This window comes from Hippocampus comes, unplaced genomic scaffold, assembly GCF_001891065.2.
Source record: "Hippocampus comes isolate QL1 unplaced genomic scaffold, H_comes_QL1_v1.1 scaffold39, whole genome shotgun sequence".
In the NCBI taxonomy this organism is placed as follows: Eukaryota; Metazoa; Chordata; class Actinopteri; order Syngnathiformes; family Syngnathidae; genus Hippocampus; species Hippocampus comes.
In genome coordinates this window covers 1,697,685-1,712,109 of record NW_017842054.1, presented here as the reverse complement: position 1 = coordinate 1,712,109, position 14,425 = coordinate 1,697,685, and the positions used below count along the sequence as shown (strand labels likewise).

At 47.7% G+C, this 14,425-nt stretch overlaps 1 protein-coding gene across 2 annotated transcripts in view; it reads right to left on the bottom strand.

The window, feature by feature from the left end:
- epas1b (endothelial PAS domain protein 1b) overlaps positions 1-14,425 on the bottom strand; it is a 29,589-nt gene that overhangs the window by 5,527 nt on the left and 9,637 nt on the right. For both annotated transcript variants that reach the window (XM_019860119.1, XM_019860121.1), the window contains exons 2-8: positions 11,361-11,551; positions 6,766-6,902; positions 4,837-4,924; positions 3,307-3,425; positions 2,666-2,868; positions 1,072-1,178; positions 105-252 (exon numbers count right to left, since the gene is read on the bottom strand). In XM_019860119.1, the coding sequence (XP_019715678.1) occupies positions 105-252; positions 1,072-1,178; positions 2,666-2,868; positions 3,307-3,425; positions 4,837-4,924; positions 6,766-6,902; positions 11,361-11,551 (993 nt within the window). The remainder of the gene's footprint in view (positions 1-104; positions 253-1,071; positions 1,179-2,665; positions 2,869-3,306; positions 3,426-4,836; positions 4,925-6,765; positions 6,903-11,360; positions 11,552-14,425) is intronic.

Sequence of the window (14,425 nt, the reverse complement as noted above, 5' to 3'; positions counted from 1 at the left end):
GTGAGGATCACACACACTTTACTACTTTTCCAGTTGCGTCGCGGGGACGTGCTCAGAAGAGACGACGCGCAAGGAGACGGGGCTCGGCGGCGGCGGCGTCTTACCTGAGCACGTAGTTGATGCAGACGATACACTGTGGCTGCGAGTTTCGGCCGTTGTAGATGACGGTGCCTTGCGTCTCCACCCACACGAAGCCGCCGCTCTTCGCCAGCATGCGGTACTGACCGCTCACTACTTGGCCTTTGCTGCACACTGGACAAAACACAGGAGCGGCAAATGCCTAAGCCGCCGTAAAGGACACGCGTTCGGTCCCTTCACGTGACGAGTCGCTTTTGCTTTTGAACGCTCAACGACTGCAGTTCGTATTACCCTCCGAACCGGGCCGCACTGAGGTAGCGGCTAAGTTGCAGTAACGCCAATCCTCGCTCTGGCACGGTTTAGATGAGCGAGAATTTATGCCTTTAGGCTAGTATTGGCTCACGGCAATGCGGAGCCACCGTCTCAGATGCACTTTTCAACCATTTCCTGAAGGCCAGCCGAAGACTCGAGCGCAAGCAACGAGCCCCCTCACTTGCGTGGATCAACTTCCATTTGGCTCTTCGGGGGAACATTTATTTGTGAAATTTGACAGATAATTGGTTAAACGAACGTCGTTTCATCAAGGCCATTCAAGGCGTCGCACTGATTTCCAGGTCTCGTGGCGTTCTGGGAAACACACACCCGTTGTCTGTGATGAACGCAGCGTTTGGAGGAAATTGAAGAGTGTGATCGGTTGTGGCGTGGGAAGGGAGCAGCCTTGAGAGGACGCCGGGTCGTTGACCCACCGTGAGGATGAGGATGATGAAGGGGGAGGAGCACGTTCAACGGGACCACAACCTAGCTTCCAAGCTAACTTAGCATGCAAGGAAAAGGAGCCTCATGCAGCAGGTGACACTTGAATCTTCAAGCGTAGGTGCGTGCGTGCGGCTCACTTGAGTGTGTGTGTTTCTTGTGTAGTGTGAATGAATGTGTGCCAGTGCGTTGTTTGAGGTTGTGTAAATGTGCGTATGTGTGTGCACGCGTGGATCTTACGGTTGTGGTGGCTCTTGGTGACACTGTCCCAGTCGAGAGCGTGATAGAAGTCGTAGACCGAGCGACCCAGCAGATCATCGGGAGTGTAGCCCATCAACTCTGTCACCCTGGAACACACACATTCGCGTACACAGCACACACACACGTTTATCTATGTTGTAAGAAGCACAATTCTTTATGATGCGCTCAAACAAAACAAATCGCAAAGAAGAATCCTCAAAAGTTAAATGCCGTGCCAAAATAAAGGCTGCCAGTTCAAAACATTTTTTGGGGAACTTATCGTCCAATGTTAAAAAAAATAAATAAATACTAGCTAACCTATTTGCTCAACTTGTGTCAATTGTTGCAACTAAGTTGAGGAGCTTCATTTTGGTAGTCATCCTTTGGCATCTACAAACCCAGCAAAAACCCGATTAAACACCTCTCTTTTCCCACCAGGAAAGAAAATGGCTCTGAACTTTAAGTCTGTCGCAAACCAAAACAGCAGCGAGCAAAAATACAAACAACAATAAAATCAGGCAGAGAACTTGAGAAAATGTAAACACTTGTCCCCAAAATTCAACTTTTGGGAGGGGAAAAAACATTGCGTAATCTCAGTTGTCCCCCTCCGGCCCGCCCCTCAAAAAAAAATCGACTTTCAGCGAGGAACGGCTAACTTTGTTTGACACCTCCCCCTTTTCCCAACAGGATAGAAAAAAACAAGAGTCTCTGCGACCTTTGTGACAGGCAGCCGGCCAAGTGACAAGCAACATATTCCGATCTCCCAAATCCGAGCCAGTGAAGGCAGCCCCGAGCAGCCGCCGCCTCCTGCGCATCCAGCACGTCTGCCTCCCCCTGGTGGCCACTCCGTGCAATTCATCAGAGGTGCTGCCTTGCTTGCCAATGACGACGCAGGACTTTGCACCAAGTGAGACCTCTTTTTGTGTGTGGGCCTGCGTGTGTCCTCCAACGAGCGCCAGCACCTTCAATAACCTCATTCACTTAATTGGATGCAGGATTTGGGCCACTATCAAGCCCCCCAAAATGTGTCCAAAAAGAAAAAAGGGGGCCCTTGTTTGACGTGGAGTCACACAAACACACGCACGCAAACACACACTTTCTTGCCCAGAAGAAACCTTTGTGCTGCATGAGCAACTTGAAAAGATTACAAGAAAAAAGCTTGTGTAACTCCAATCAGTGAGTGAGTGCGATTTCTCGTGCCAGCGCTGAGAGGAAAATTCGAAACCAGCCTCCAGGTAATGCTGGAACACTGTTGCCATGGAAACATAACAATAATGGTGATGACAACAATCAAGGCCTCTTCCCAAATCGTCGATCAACGAACGCCCTTGACAATGTTGTTTCCATTCCCCCAATTTGCCTTGCTTTTAAAATCCAACTTGTTGCGATGCATTGACGCCTGCCTCACATCAACACCCTCCTTTCTGAGCCAGCTGGTGGGAACCAATGTGCCATCCACAAAAATAATCGCCTCTCCCTAAATAAGTACCTCCTTTAACCAATGAACGCGTCAGGCCATTTCGGCCATATTGCTAACCAAAACAGCAGCACGGCGGTGGGTCACGGTGGGAAGGGAGCGCGCGCGCGCACGCACCTGTCGTCGCAGTAAGTGAACTTCATGTCCATGCTGTGTCGGCTCAGAAAGGCCCTGCTGTCGAGCGGCGCCTCGATGTTGGCCGGGTGCGGGACGGGCTGGCACATGAGAACGGCGCACGTGAGCACCGGCTCCTTGAAGCCGCACGCCGGGCGCTGCGGGCGGCTCGCGTACATCCTCAGCTGGCCCGTGCAGTGCAGCACCTGCGGCGCAACAAAAGACGCCCATTTGGAGCTTCTCTCTCTCGGGCTGCCGGACTGCGAAGCGCTTAAGATTTTGGCCTTTCCGGCGGTCTTGCACCACGCTCACCAAGCAGCCTTTTTGCTTTGGGTCTGCTGGATTTGAGGCCATGATTTGTGCTTTTATTTTGGTGGGTTTCTACTGACTTACTCCTACCCCCTGATGAATTGCAATCACACACTTTTTTTGTCAGCAACAGATTTGCTTTGGAACTTATGTGGTGCATTCAAGTCCATCTTTTTGATTGCGACTTTTATTTTGGGAAATTTCTTCTTTCTATTCACACTAGTTTGATGCAAGACTCTGCTGTTGGAATCAATCAGATGTTGGTCTTGATTTTTAGGACATACGTAGCTCAACTTTTCTGATGTACAAGGAAGACCAGGGCATGTGTGTCTTACTTTCCAGCTCGCCGACTTGAGGTTGACGGTGCGCCCCCTGCTGGTCACCGTGCATTTCATCCGCATGAAGAAATCCGGCTTGGTGCTCTGCTCTTTGCTCTTCTTCCCAAAGCTGTTGGCTGGGAACAAAAAAAAAAAAGGATATGAATACATCACACGATTTGAACATCTGTCTTGCTCGCCTTCTGCTTGTTTACACGTTTGTTATTTTGTTTTGTTGACTGCTGATCTTGGCTGCTGTGCAACAGAGCCTTCTGATTGGCTGGCGGCAGTCACATGACACACTTGAACGTGAATCAACAACTTTGTTTAGGGCTGCTTGATACGGCCTTCAAATTAAATCTCAAGATTGTTTTTAAGTTTGAATTAATTTCTTCGAAACGTTGAAAAAAAAATATTATATATCCTGACCAATCAAAAAAACAAAGAGAGAGAAAGACAGAGGAGGCGGAGAGGGATAAGAGAGAGAGAGAGAGAGAGAGATACAGTGAAAGCGAGGGAGAAGGAAAAGAACCACAAAACAAACCGGATTGCTCCTCTTGCGCCGCTGATTAGTCTTATCGACGGCATGTGTGCAATGTCATGCGTGTGTTACTTTCTTTCACACTCCCACTCAAGCGCGTGCACACGCACACACAAACCCCACACTCACTCCCTCCCTCACTGCTGTTGACATGACCTCTGAGCCCGCGTTCGCATGTCGCTCTCATGAGATAGAAACTTGCGTCAGTAGTGCGGTCTTTTACTTTTGACCCACAGGCACATTTAAGTCGTCTCACTGAGCGGCGCTGCACAATGCTGACGTCAGCTTGCCTTTACGCACCACCAGTGGCGGGTGCGTGTGTGGATCAGTTACACTCATTGACAAGGAGTCATTTGGTGGTTTCCTGATGAAGTGCTGCCTCCATGAGCGAAAATGGTACTCTCAAATTTTGGGGGTGAGGGGGGAGCTCGCGTTACAGTAGGTCCCAAGCTCACGTGAAAATTGATAGTCAGTCAGGGGAGCTGCAATGAAAAACTTTGATGCCGATGACTTTCGATCAGCTGACCAGGTGAAAAGGAATCAAATGCATCAAAGCAAACTATTTGCACTGCCTATTGCCTAAAAAAACTAAAAAATAAAAAATAAAAACACATACACATCCACACTGGCAGTCCTTAGGCAACTTTGAAGTTGTGGGGAAAAAAAACCCAAATCAGAATGTGATATTTGGACATCTTCGAGCATATCTGGACACGTGACCGTGACGACATGTCGATCGTTTTATCATCAAAAGTCGCTGTGGTGCAGTGTGAATTTGACGTGATCGATTTGCTGCGGTTCAGGGCATACTCAATGTCAGCTGGCCAAAGTTCCAGCTGAGCCGCGAGCCCAGTGAGGAGGAGCGTTACACAAAACGGATGCCCGGATGAATCCCGGAGGTCAGCGCTCAACTGGCTGCCACAACATTCAACAAAAAGCACTCAAAAGCAGCCTCGGTGCGCCATCGTGTTCGCTCGTGCGTGTGCGGTGGGGGTTGTCACACTGACTGGTTGTCTTCAGGCTGAGGTTCTCTCTGATCTCGTCGTGGTCACACGGGTGCGTAAAGTCAAAGATGCTTTGGCCAGTCAGCTCCACCTGACAACCACAAAAAAAAAAGAAAGGCAGGCACGTTTATTGTCATGCAATTGGATGGACGGCGCCAACGACACAGGCCACTTTTGAAAATCAACTCATTTGACTGACATCGTATCATTCAAAATGGAACAACTCTTCCCAAGAAGTCGAGTTTTCACCCTTTGAATGCTGAAACTTTTTTTTTTTGGTGCTTCTTTTTACAAACGCCCCTTCTACGTCACTCAAGCTGTCTTTCCCGTTAATGCCACTGGAGGGCGTTCCAGAGAGAACTGCCGGGATGTGGCGGCCGTGTTGCATTCACGCAACAGCAGCCATGGATCAATTTGTGGACGCGTCACCGACAAGTAGGCGTCTCGAGCGCGATGAGGACTCGAGCATGACGGCTTTTAACGAGCAACTGGGATCATTTCGGCCACGTTTGAAGGGCAACACGTCAATTGTGCAACTCAAATGGCTGCTATGAGGTGCGTTTGCCTTTCCCATGATGGGCTTTTGCTTCCAGTTATGCAAGATGGGAGGGCTGCCACCATTTGCCAAAGTCAATATGTACCATCAACTAAGCTGGGGCAAAATTCAAGTCTTCGTCATGAATGATTTTTTTTTACCCACACAAGAAGTGAGTGAATTGATTGTCTACTCTTATGGCCTCAAACATGAAACGACCATTGCCAGCATGGCGGACATTTAACAACAACAAAAAAAACAAAGTGGCATAAATAACCATGTATGGAGTGAAAAGTTGTTAAAAATACATAACTAAATAAGGTTGTGGGTTGCCATGGCTACTTGAAAAGACCAGCCAGCGTTGACAAACCCAAAAGCGGTTTGCTAACGTCATTGACAACAATGCCGATGATGATGATTGCTCTGCTCTTAAAAGTAACAACAATAAAAGCTGCTGAGCCGTCTGCTGTGAGGACAAAATCGGATTATTGACTCAACTAGACTTTAAAGATACACGTAAGCGCGTTAGGAGACGAGCCAAATCCAATTGACGGGTCCAACACGCGCAGATAACGCCATTAGAAATTTTTATTGATTTATTTTGGGTAAACAGATGGCAGAAGCGAGCGAACGAGGGTTCTGCACATGTTCGCGGGGAGAAGATGGATGGCGTCAAATCAAGAGCGGCAGAGTACCGAGCGTTGCGCCAATACTGAAAAGTCGCGTCTATTTCAGAAGTAAATTTCGGCTGAACAGAGACACAATTTATTTGAGGACCCCGATTCTCTTTGCTCTTTTAATTATAAGAACAAATCAACTTAGCAACCAAGTAACAAAAGAAAAGAAACCTTTATTATTTAATTAAAATAATTATCATCATTATAAAATAATCTTTAAATCTTGATTAATCACAACAAGACAGGGGTAAGAACACAATCTAAAATAAAGAATAAGCTGCTAAGTCAAACCAAAAAAAAAAAAAAAAAAAAAACAATTATTCCTCGACATGATTTAACAATTGTTGGAATCAATATACTACGACCATTAATATTTTATTATACTAATATTTTTATATTTTCATATGCTATAGTTTTTTTCAAACGATATTTCTTATATTTGAACTGGCGCATTCCTTTTTAATCCGTGACATTGCAAAGTGACATAATTGCTGCGCTAGCCCTGTGATGTGCTTTGATTTTTATTGCCCATTTAAATCACGATTCATTCAGAATCATGGCGGCATAGCGCCCCCTACGGCAGTGGAGGGAAAAACACTCAAGCGGCATTTTCCAGTAAACGGTGCGTGACTGTCAACTGTGCGTGTGTCATGTGTGCGGACGTGTGTGTGTGTGTGTGTGTGTGTGTGTGTGTGTGTGTGTGTGTGTGTGTGTGTGTACCTGTGTGAGGCCCACGAACTTGTTGATGTTCTCGGACAGGAAGATCATGTCACCATCCGACGTTACCACGGTGATGAAACCCTCCAGAGACTTCAGGTATAAGCTGCTCATTTCCTCGTCATCGCTGCCCTTGCAGCCTGATGACACGCGTGCACGCGCACACACACACACACACACATGCGCATTAGTGACGGGTGCACATGCTACGGTGCACTTCTTTGGCTCCGATCAAAACAAGCGAGCGCCGATGCCCGCGGCTCCACTCGCAGTGTTTGAACGTTTAGTCCGCTCAAGTGTGAGCACTTTCAATCACAAGCGCTCAGTGTGGACAGAGAACACATCCGGTACACTTTTTTTTTTCCCCAATCAACCTAACTATTGTTGCGAATTTTTGCACCGGCGAATCTTTACCACTTAAATGACAAGTGATGACAAACGATGACAAAAATCAGCACTCCAAGGGTAGTTTCAATCAGCACAGAATTTGGGAGACTCGTGTACATTGTAATGATTCACAAAAAAAAAGTCTCAACAACCCATGTCAGAAAAGCAACAGGAAGTCAGCCATTTTGGGTTGGCGACGCTATATTCAAGGGGAGTGTTTCCCTTCCCTATTTCCCCAACCAACCCAAAACAAACCGAAAATCAACTCCTGACACCAGAATTTGGTCAACTCGTTTAAAATGACACGACACAAAATCTCAAGAAGCCATGCAGGGACATGTAACAGGATCTTGGCCATTTTGAGTTCACGGCACAGTATCCAGGGGACTGACTTGTTTTCTAGTTCGAAAAACATTGCCCCCGACACCAGTTTCAGTGATCTGCATAAGATTTTGTAGACATGTTTAGAATGACAGGATGTCCACAAAAAAAAAAAAACAACACTTATTTTAGGGAAGTTTGATCAGTGAAAGCGCTGTATAAATAAAGATGTATTGTATTAAAATAATAATAATTACATAATGTTGTGCAAGTCGTCTCCCCTGAGGCACCAAAAGGAATTTGTGTGTGTGTGTGTGTGTGCGCGCGTGTGCGCATGTGACTTCTTCCACAAGGGGTTAGCAGTGGATGAAGGGCGGGTGGGCCAGGGGGGAGTTTGTCCGAGGGGAAGATCGCAGTTCCTCCAGTGCTTCCCTCCGATAAGACTTTTGACTTTCTCAAAGCTTCCAGCACAGCCAGTGGGGACCCGGGCCTGGACTGAGGCCCAGACGGTGTCCGACGTCCTCTTGCCCCCCCCGCGCTAAAAAATCTTTCTCACGGGGGAGACTCCGCGTCCGCTCCAAAAGGCCGGCAGCGGACACCTTTGGCCTACATTCTTAGCTGTGATGAGCGGACATTTGGAGCCTGGCTTTGCACTTTTCCTCTCTCTGTTGTTCTTGGGGTTGCGTAAGTGTCCTGCTGGGACCACAATGGTTGACGGGAGCACATCACGGGATCACTTTGGACTTTCTTGACCAATCCAAGACAGGACACGCTTGATGAGTCTTTGTCCACACCAACGCTGAGCTTGTAACTGACCAGTGTGCTACTATCGATGTCGATTGAGGCGCACATCCGCGGCTAGCCTAGCCTAGTCTACTTGTGCTCCCCCAATGAATTTATAGTTCCACAAAACTTTATATTGTCTTCAATGCGATACGCTCCAGTTGCAAACCCTAAATAATCATGAGCATATTGTCTTGAAAAAGATTTTGGGAGTGAATGATCAACACCAAGTAGAAGTGCAGCATATGGAGTAGGCCGGCCTTCTAAGATCTACAAATAATTGACACACACAGATAATTGTATTCAGGAAGAGGTGGGATATAGTGTCAGGTAAAAAAAAAAAAAGAAAAACAGGCAGGTTGGTTGTTATATATCTGTAACGAAATGCCTAGTTAGCCATCACAAGCTCACGCTCAGTCTTCGGAGTTATTTCGTAGTTTGATGCGACCCCTAAAGCAAAAAAAAAAAAAAAAAAAAAAAATCAAATAAAAAATCTTCGCGGCAAAGTTATTGCTCTGCTTGACTTTCTCGAAAAGCCTGTCTTCTTTGCTTTTTGGTCAGACAGCCGTGTTTTTTGTTTTGTTTGAAACCATTTCTTGTTCTTCTGCCCGATGACATGACATTACGGGTAAAAATATGGTCGTTTCGGTGCTTATCGTGTCGCAGGGCACGATCTTTGATCGTGCCAGAAAGCATTTCTTCAAAGAAAAACAAAAAGGCCCACGGCAACTGGAGCTCTGATTCCGTGCTAGGCCACCGATGCTAAGCCAGAGAGGCTAAGGGAAGTCATTTTTTGCAGGGTGCTGAATGACAATGTCCAAAATGTAAATGACGTTCTGTGGTACACCGCGCATCGGAACCTGACTTGCGCTAGTGTGTGCGTGTGCGCGCGTGTCAGCGTGTTGGCGCCACGTCGCGGGGCTGTTATGGCTAGCTGCAGTAATGCCAGCAGCCGTCTGCCGTTGGGCAGATCCTCCACTTCCTCTCCAATCGCTCCTCGCATCTCGCTCGCTTTTTAATCGCAACGCTCATCTGGTTGTGTCCTCGCATGCACTTTGGGCCCGTCCCATCCCGTCCCCCCTCCCGTCCCCTTTTATCCCCCCCCCCCCCCGTACTCCTCCCTCCCTTTTTTTTTTCAGCCACCTGCGGCAAGAGAAATGACCGCAATCGACTTGAAATCATCCGCAAAAGGGAAGGGAAGGCCCAAGCACAGTCGTGTGCGATTTCGAAGCATGTCCAAATGCGTCCCAACTTTTGATGGGAGCAAAAAGCCAAAATCAAACTTTCACTTTCGGAAATACTTGGGTTGCCGATGTGGTATGGAAGGCGTCACGGACATGGGCGGACGCTCCATTTCCTCCTGGGTGATGCTCGACTGCAAGTGTCTTTCATTGCCGCTCGGTGTTGCTCGGGGCATTTTCCCTTTGCGTTTGCTCGCTCGCATTCAGGTCAAGTGATCGCATTCCCTTCCAGAACTTGTAGGTTCCTTCTGCAGCTGGCGTCTGGTCATCATCGCTACCAAGCGCCGTCTGTCCAATTTGGCGGAACGTGAGCAGATCGTCGGATGGCCCGAAGCATTTTAAGAATTCATCCTGCCGCTTTTGTCAGCGGTCGCATCGCCCAGAAACACAAAGTGGCGGCCTTATCGGCCCACCTGGCCACGGGAACAGCTGAGCAGCCAACTGTCCCCCGTTTTTTTTGGGGGGGGCACATCTGCAACGTGTCGTCCATCTGCCACCGTTCACCTGATTTGAGTCCAATCACAATGACTTGACATAATCCCAAAAATGAGGGGAAAGAAATGGAGGCAAATAACAAGACTTGCATGTCATTGTGAAGGAGATAATTAAGGCCTTCATTTTGGAAAATCACTCGACTCCTAAAAATAACAAGAGAGACTTGAATGAGCCCCAAAATCAAAGCCCAAGGCCGTCTGTGTGTTTGGGGGGGGGGGGGGCGTGGGGGGCGTGCGCGTATTGCGGACATGCTGAATCCTCGCTCATTACATAATGTCATTACGGTTAATGACAAGCGCAACTTGACACCCGAACACCAAGCACAATGCCTCAGTAGAATCCACTCAAGTGGAGAAAGCGTGAAGAATAGACTGATGTTGCGTGACGTCTGCGCTGACGCTTTCAGGAATGCGGGAACAATAGCGTTTGTTTTGATCCAGCTTTCGGAATTAAAATAACACACGGGAAGACGTGGTGGCGACTCGGGAGGGCTGACTAATACTTCATCGATGCGCGCGTGTGCGTTGCAAGGGGTCGGAGTAAGGCACAAATTGCAAGTTCCGAGTACGGCGAGGTTGACACTGCACGGTACACTTTGATGGCCAACTCGAATTTTGTCAAATCCGAGCTTTTGGCGAAAAAATGTGCCGTTTGTCACATGACGTTTGACGCTTGACCTGAGCATATCCATATATAAATATCCGATTTATGTCCACGTACGAAACGAGGCATGGGTCGGATTTGGAACAAAACAAAACAAAAACAAAAACAGAATTGTACTCTTCACATTGCCATGTAAAAAAAACAAAAAGAAATCTGATCAGAAAATGTGTTTTACTATGTTTGGGTGGACAGGGATGTCGATAAGACGTCACGCCTCTCTTGATTGGATTCATCCCTCAAAGACAACACTCAGTTGATTCAGACCTTCTCAGTCGACCCCTAACCCAGTCAGGTGTGCCCCAGGGCTCTGTACTGGGGCCCCTAATTCTCATCTCCTGTATCACCTTCCTCTATGCACCATATTCTGCTAATTTGTTATCCTGCTTCGTGGAAGACACAATTATGCCTGGTTGACTTCTAACTTCATGAAATTAAACGGTGACAATATTTGCAGGAAATGTACACGATCCAAAGTAGACCATTCCTCCATTGCAGTTGCTGCTGTTTATAGTTTCCTGAGTCTGGATATCATGCTCGACGGGCAGCATATCAGTCACGGAATCCCTTCTCTTTACTTTCCCCGGTGCAACATCAACTAACCCCTCCCCTCCCGGACCCCCAAATGTCTCTATTCTCATCCGCAACCGTGTCACCTCTCAAAATGGCGGTCAGAACTCTACTCTTCGACCTGCGTGCGCGTGTGCGTACCTGCGTCGAAGAGGCGTTGCGTGCGCAGGAAGCTGATGGCGAGCCTCATGATGGAGGCTTTGTCCAGGTGAGCGCTGACGTTGTGCGGCAGCGGGAGCTGGTGAGCCAGCTGGTAGAAAACTTCCGTTTCTTTACTGCGGCGAGAGCGAGCGGCGTCGCGAGACTTCTCCTTACGACGCTCCGAGCTGTTCCTGTGCGACACAAACGCCAACAACAAGGCGTGATTATTGCTTCCTGTGGCTCAACTTTAACATCTCAACTTTAACATCTGTCAGAAGCACCAAAAACAATCTGTCGTGGTAGCGCTATCATGTTCATCATGTCTACTTATTGGTGAAATTTGGTTTTAGATTTTTTTTTCCAGACAATGGTCTTTTTTTTTTTTTTTTGGGTGAAGAGACAAGGAAGCAGTGACAGCTCCGACGAAGGCTGAAGCGACACTTGAAACCGGGACAAAATGGCGAGAACGCATCATCACGACTTTCAATCCAACGTGGCAGCGAGCGCGTCTCTCCCTGCTGCTTGCACTCATTAACCCACATCATTAACAGGCGAGCGCGTGCGTCGGCGACTCTTTTGATTGTGTGCGCCCATTGTGAAGGTACACAGTCGCAGGATGCCAAACAATGGGGGCGGCGGCGGGGCTCCTGGCGTGGCAGCAGCCCGCTCTTCTGATGTGCTCGCCACCCATGCGCGCCAGGCACTTCCCGTATGGAAGCGCCGGCAAGTGAGAAACCAAGGTCCAGGCGGAACGGACAACCACGGCCACCCGGCGAACGGCTTCCTGTTTTGCCAATGTGCTGAACCCAAAAGGCCACGATCCTGACCCACTCGCGATAGGTGAAAAGAGGTTTCCCCTTCAAATTCGAGTATCAGAGATTGAAGGAAGCTGCGCTCCGGGCCAGCCTAGATAACAATTCGCAATTTTGTCCACTGGACATTTTACGGCTGCCGTCTCCCGCCAGCTGAAACGTTTCGTGGCTTGAGAGAAAAACGTAAGCTAACATAACAGTGAGCTATGATTGTCTGCGGCATCAACCATGAATGCTAATGATAATCGCATGTCGGTGTTGAGTGGTAGACGACAAGAAATTGGTATCGGTATGTGTAAAGCTTCCAACGACAGCCACCTCAGTGTGCCATTTTCTGAGCACTCGAGCACTCAGAGCAACACAACATGGGACCAAAAAAGCAGTTGACGGCAAGAGCAAAATGAGCTTTGAGCCAAGTTATCTGCGATATCGGAGCTGGAGTGTTTGTGGGGGGGGGGGGGCATTCCCCCGTCTGTTGTCCCATCACTTCAGGACTCAAAATATGGCAAAAAAAAATATTTAGCTATAAAATAGCCCATTACCGTGTGTATCTGCGGGTATGTTTCCGTGTGTGTGTGCGCATGTGTTTTGGTGGAACCCAAATTCCCTCGATCACTAAAGGACTACAAATATGGCCGCTAAAAGTGGCTGCCTCACACGTGGGTAGCCAGACGCTTCGAAATGTGTCGACACCCGCAAGATGTTGGCACGGCTGACGGGAAGGAAGCAAGCCAGTCGCACCAACAAGGCCGCCGGCCGCTCTGAGGTCGTTTCCTGTGCAGAGATCAAAGTCAAGTGGCCAGCCAAGTGGCTGCCGTCATGGCGCTCATTTGTCTTTCTCGGCATCTTTTGGCCGCGTCTTTCCGGATGAGCCTCGGCGGCGACGGCGCATCGGCATCAGGATGGAGATGACGATAATGGCGGCGCACGCAGCCTGATGAAAACAATACGGTGACGTCGGCTCTGGTCTATGCTCACTAATGACTCCGTGGATGGCGTTTGGCCCTTTGTGTGTGTGTGTGTGCGTGTGTGTGTGTTAGACGACAGGGGATCAAGTGTATTGATAACCAACACGTGTGCAGTTTCACGTGCACTCATTTACACGCAAACACGCACGCACACCATAATTCATGTGAACGAGCAGAGTGAAATGGGACCTTCACCTGCAAGAATGTGCTACAAACCCACACACACACACACACACACACACACACACACACACACGACCTTGTTCCTGTTGTAATTATATATATTTATATAAAACTCCCAAAACACAGCAGGTGTGTGTGTGTGCGCGTGCTGCGTGTGTGTGTGTGTGTGTGTGTGTGTGTGTGTGTGTGTGTAAATTGTTGCCAGACTTGTTTTCAGTCGGGAACAAAGTGAAACAAAATGTCGGTGAGGGATGCCAAAACACAATTGCCTTGGATTCAAAATGGCCGCTTGTGCTCCAAACTTAGCGAGCCTGCCCAATGTGAGCAGTTCTTCGCAAAACAGACTTATTTCGTGGTCATGTTTTGTCCTTTACAATTGTGAAAGATTCCTATTTTGGTTTGGGAAAGTAGGGTGGTCATGCACAATTGAAAAGCGATTAAAAAAAACAAAACAGCAATTACTCTAATAAAACTGGTCAAACATTTTTACAGAATTGTTTGAATCAGAGATCCAAGTACACGTTTCTCGATGACTTTTTAGCACTGACCAACAACCAAATCTGTCCTCGTTATTTTTTTTCCCTCTACCACATTATTCCTTAACAATAAGAATAATAATCTACGAACAATACTATAATATGCAGTCAAATAATAGGCAGTCCAAAAAAAAAAAGTATCTCAAAGCCTCATATGGGAGGAAAAAAAATTCTAATTTCAACATTGAAAATACATTTATTGACTCATGAAGCCATCTCGCATTCATTTGGATTGATTTTGTGATTGACTACATCAAAAAAATATACAATCAAGTCCAAGTGGGCATCAGTTCATGTAATGTGAACAAAGACAAAAATAACACACATTTGCTGCTTTTCATTCTAAATACAATACCTTGCTCTCTCTCATATTTTACACACCCACACGTGCGTGCGCACACCTTTCCTTGCTTGGAGTTGGCTTTCCTGCACTTTAGGGCCTGGCCGACACAAACAAACACGGCAACAATACAACTCGGGCTATCTGTGATCCCGTGGAACACGGCGTTCTGGAAACACAGCCAACAAAGACACACACACACACACACACACACACACACACACAC